Source organism: Trametes versicolor (assembly GCF_000271585.1).
Source record: "Trametes versicolor FP-101664 SS1 unplaced genomic scaffold TRAVEscaffold_188, whole genome shotgun sequence".
Classification (NCBI taxonomy): domain Eukaryota; kingdom Fungi; phylum Basidiomycota; class Agaricomycetes; order Polyporales; family Polyporaceae; genus Trametes; species Trametes versicolor.
Genome location: NW_007360508.1, coordinates 1 through 2604, shown reverse-complemented (window position 1 = coordinate 2604; position 2604 = coordinate 1). Strand labels below are relative to the sequence as shown.

At 58.1% G+C, this 2604-nt stretch overlaps 1 protein-coding gene across 1 annotated transcript; it reads left to right on the top strand.

Annotated features, from left to right (window-relative positions):
- The first annotated feature begins 685 nt into the window (after positions 1–685).
- On the top strand, positions 686–1603 carry TRAVEDRAFT_75758 (uncharacterized protein). Its single transcript, XM_008047734.1, has 3 exons — positions 686–758; positions 827–1198; positions 1265–1603. The coding sequence occupies exons 2-3, from the start codon at positions 883–885 to the stop codon at positions 1360–1362; spliced, it is 414 nt and encodes a 137-aa protein (XP_008045925.1). The 5' UTR covers positions 686–758; positions 827–882; the 3' UTR covers positions 1363–1603.
- Positions 1604–2604: the final 1001 nt, after the last annotated feature.

Sequence of the window (2604 nt, the reverse complement as noted above, 5' to 3'; positions counted from 1 at the left end):
CGCTGTGCCCAGATTGGCAAGCGGTGTGGTTCGGAGGCTGGAGCGCCCGCCCGCGTGGATTCGGCGCCGACCCGGATATTGAACTTTATTCCAGACACCTCTCTTCCTCCTCCCATGCGCTCGCGGCTGGTCCTCGCATACTCCCTCGCTGTTTAATTCGATTAGCCGTGTGCTACAGACATGTATCAGGCTCCGTATGATGTCTAAAGATACCGCTCAGTACGGGATACACGCTGTCCGAGGCAGGGTCCTGGCCGCTCACCGATCAGCCACCGCAAAACCGCCGTTGCCCACCGAAGCAGTTCCCATGTGTTCTCGTCCCGGAGAGGGCCGTTACCGCGTACCTGGGCGACAGCTCGGATACGGCAAGAACACGGGGTTATCCTTCTGCTGCGGTCATTTCGCCACCGCCCTGGGACGGCCTCCACTCGGGATGACTCTCGCGATCTCCGAGTCCCTGGATTGACAACGGGATTCTCTGCGCCTCGCGCCTTGCTAATAACACCTGACAACCCCACCGCCGCCTTCTCGTGTCCGTCGATAGCCCACGTTACAACATTGAGCCTTGGTTCGATCCGTCAGCTTCTCGCTGCAAGTGTATGGTGTACCGCCAAACAAGGGACAGCTTATGAGCTGTTTGTATCCCCGCCGTGTCCGTGCTTCGCTCGCGCGGTAACCACATAGACCGGACAGAACGTCCCTTCTGCATGCCGTACGGAGCATTCCGAGGAACGCTACGCCCGTCGGATTTGATGTCGGTACGCTCCAGTCCTGCCGAATTCCCGTGCAAAACTGATCTTGGCCTGCAAATATATTCCCAAATAAGCTTGGGCATCTCGGACGGCCTCGGCAGTCTGCGTGGGTCATCCCTACACTGTTCGCATGTGTATGAGTCTTGATTATCAGGGCTGCTATTCCGCGCCGGAACGACTGCTGTCACTTTGTGCAGCCATGCAATGGAATGCATCCTGTTTGCATGCGCCCGCTGACGAAGAAGACATCTTTGATACGTCTGTAACAGTGTTAAATCGAAGCGCGAACCCGCCGACCACTCACGCCGACTCCACAGAGGCACTCCTATGGCTGAACGAGAATGCCATTGGATGCAACTTTAAACCTCGGTGTGCCCGGTCTGGAGTATCCGCAACGGCTCTGCTCGTCTCGCAGGCCACTCACGGTGGCGACCATACGATCGAGAGTGCGTTCCGAGCGCACCTACGTCATATCTTCCGGATCCGTAGCTGATGTCGGACCTCTTTAACAGCCAACTGCAGATGTGCTCAGCAGCTCGACACTCGAGTTTTCAAAGGCCCTGAGCATTCGCAAGATCCTCGCGGGGCCAGGGATCTGGGACGGTCCTAACCTTGAAGGGCAAGCTTCGTTTACGGTCGTGCAGGCACCGCGGTTAGGTACACCAGCAGCGGCAGCGCGATTCGCGTTTACGAGCATCGTTCGGGCCTCCACATATGCGGTACGTCTCCGTATTTGATCTCGACCGCTCGGACTTGGTGTAATCATTGTTGCGGCACATTAGACCTCTTTCGATCATTTAGTACGATGTTTGTGGCTTCCATATACTACTATGTAATGCAATATTGAGGCGATGGACGAATGAGCAGACCGCCAGGCCTTGCGCCATCTTGGTCACTGCTCCTGACATTCTTGCACTGTGCTCATCGCATTCGCTTGACTCCTCCAACAGACTACTTCCCCAATCGAGAACCCACTGCGCTCCGCGCCATCCCTTGTCTGTGCACACGATCTCAGCTACAGCACAATGTCAGTCTCCTTGCGAGCTCGCCTCGCGCTGTCCAAGCGAGACAAACACCATCATCGCTTCTGAAACTCGGGAGGAGCATTGCGCGCACCCTCTCGATCGAATTCCCATGTTCGCGGCGGCACGACATTGTCGGTGCCTTCCCGTAGTGTGTTCCGTATGCGTCGGCAAGTGGATTTCGCATGCTCAGCCTTAATGCCTCGCGCACAGACATGCTCCTCCGGCCTCACGGTAAGTACACGCCCTGTTTATCTCATGGTACATGCCACAGGCGTACACCTGTACCTACGAACGTTGCATGCGCGGTCACAATCTAATTCAGTCGACAGAACATTGTCAAACGCGCCGGCGGGCGGGACATGCACTCCGCCCGGCAGCACAAACTTTGAGCAGCGCGCCGTCGCGAAAGGCGTCCCTGCATCATGTACGAAATACCTGGGGCGTACCCTGTTTCGTATTCCCGGATGCACTCGCATCTAGCGCGTCCCGGATCGCGCCCCGGATCGCGCCCCGTTGGTCCGCTCTGTCCTCGCCTCCGCGAATACTCTCGCCTCGCTTTACATCTCACTCAGGCGGGCCCCGGCCCTCCGCTCGTCATGTAAAGTCACGCCGCGGACTCGTCCGCCGATGCCCTAGACCCCGGACGAGACACAATTGGACCACGAAGCCCACGGCGAGGCGAGGCGAAGCGAAAGTGCGCACGGTGAGCGGGAGGGTGCATGGAGGTCCGAGGCCGGGGCACTCACATTTGCTCGCGTAGCTACAGCCAAGCTCGCGCGAGCCGGTCAAGATCCGCGCGACGTGCGGCAGTGCACTCGTATATATAC

What these genes read in the sequence shown, in the direction of transcription:
- TRAVEDRAFT_75758 (XM_008047734.1), top strand. Translation starts at nt 883, where the DNA reads ATGTGTATGAGTCTTGATTATCAGGGCTGCTATTCCGCGCCGGAACGA. An exon ending in TGGCGACCATACGATCGAGA is followed by an intron (nt 1,199 to 1,264) that starts GTGCGTTCCGAG and finishes CCTCTTTAACAG; the next exon opens with CCAACTGCAGATGTGCTCAG.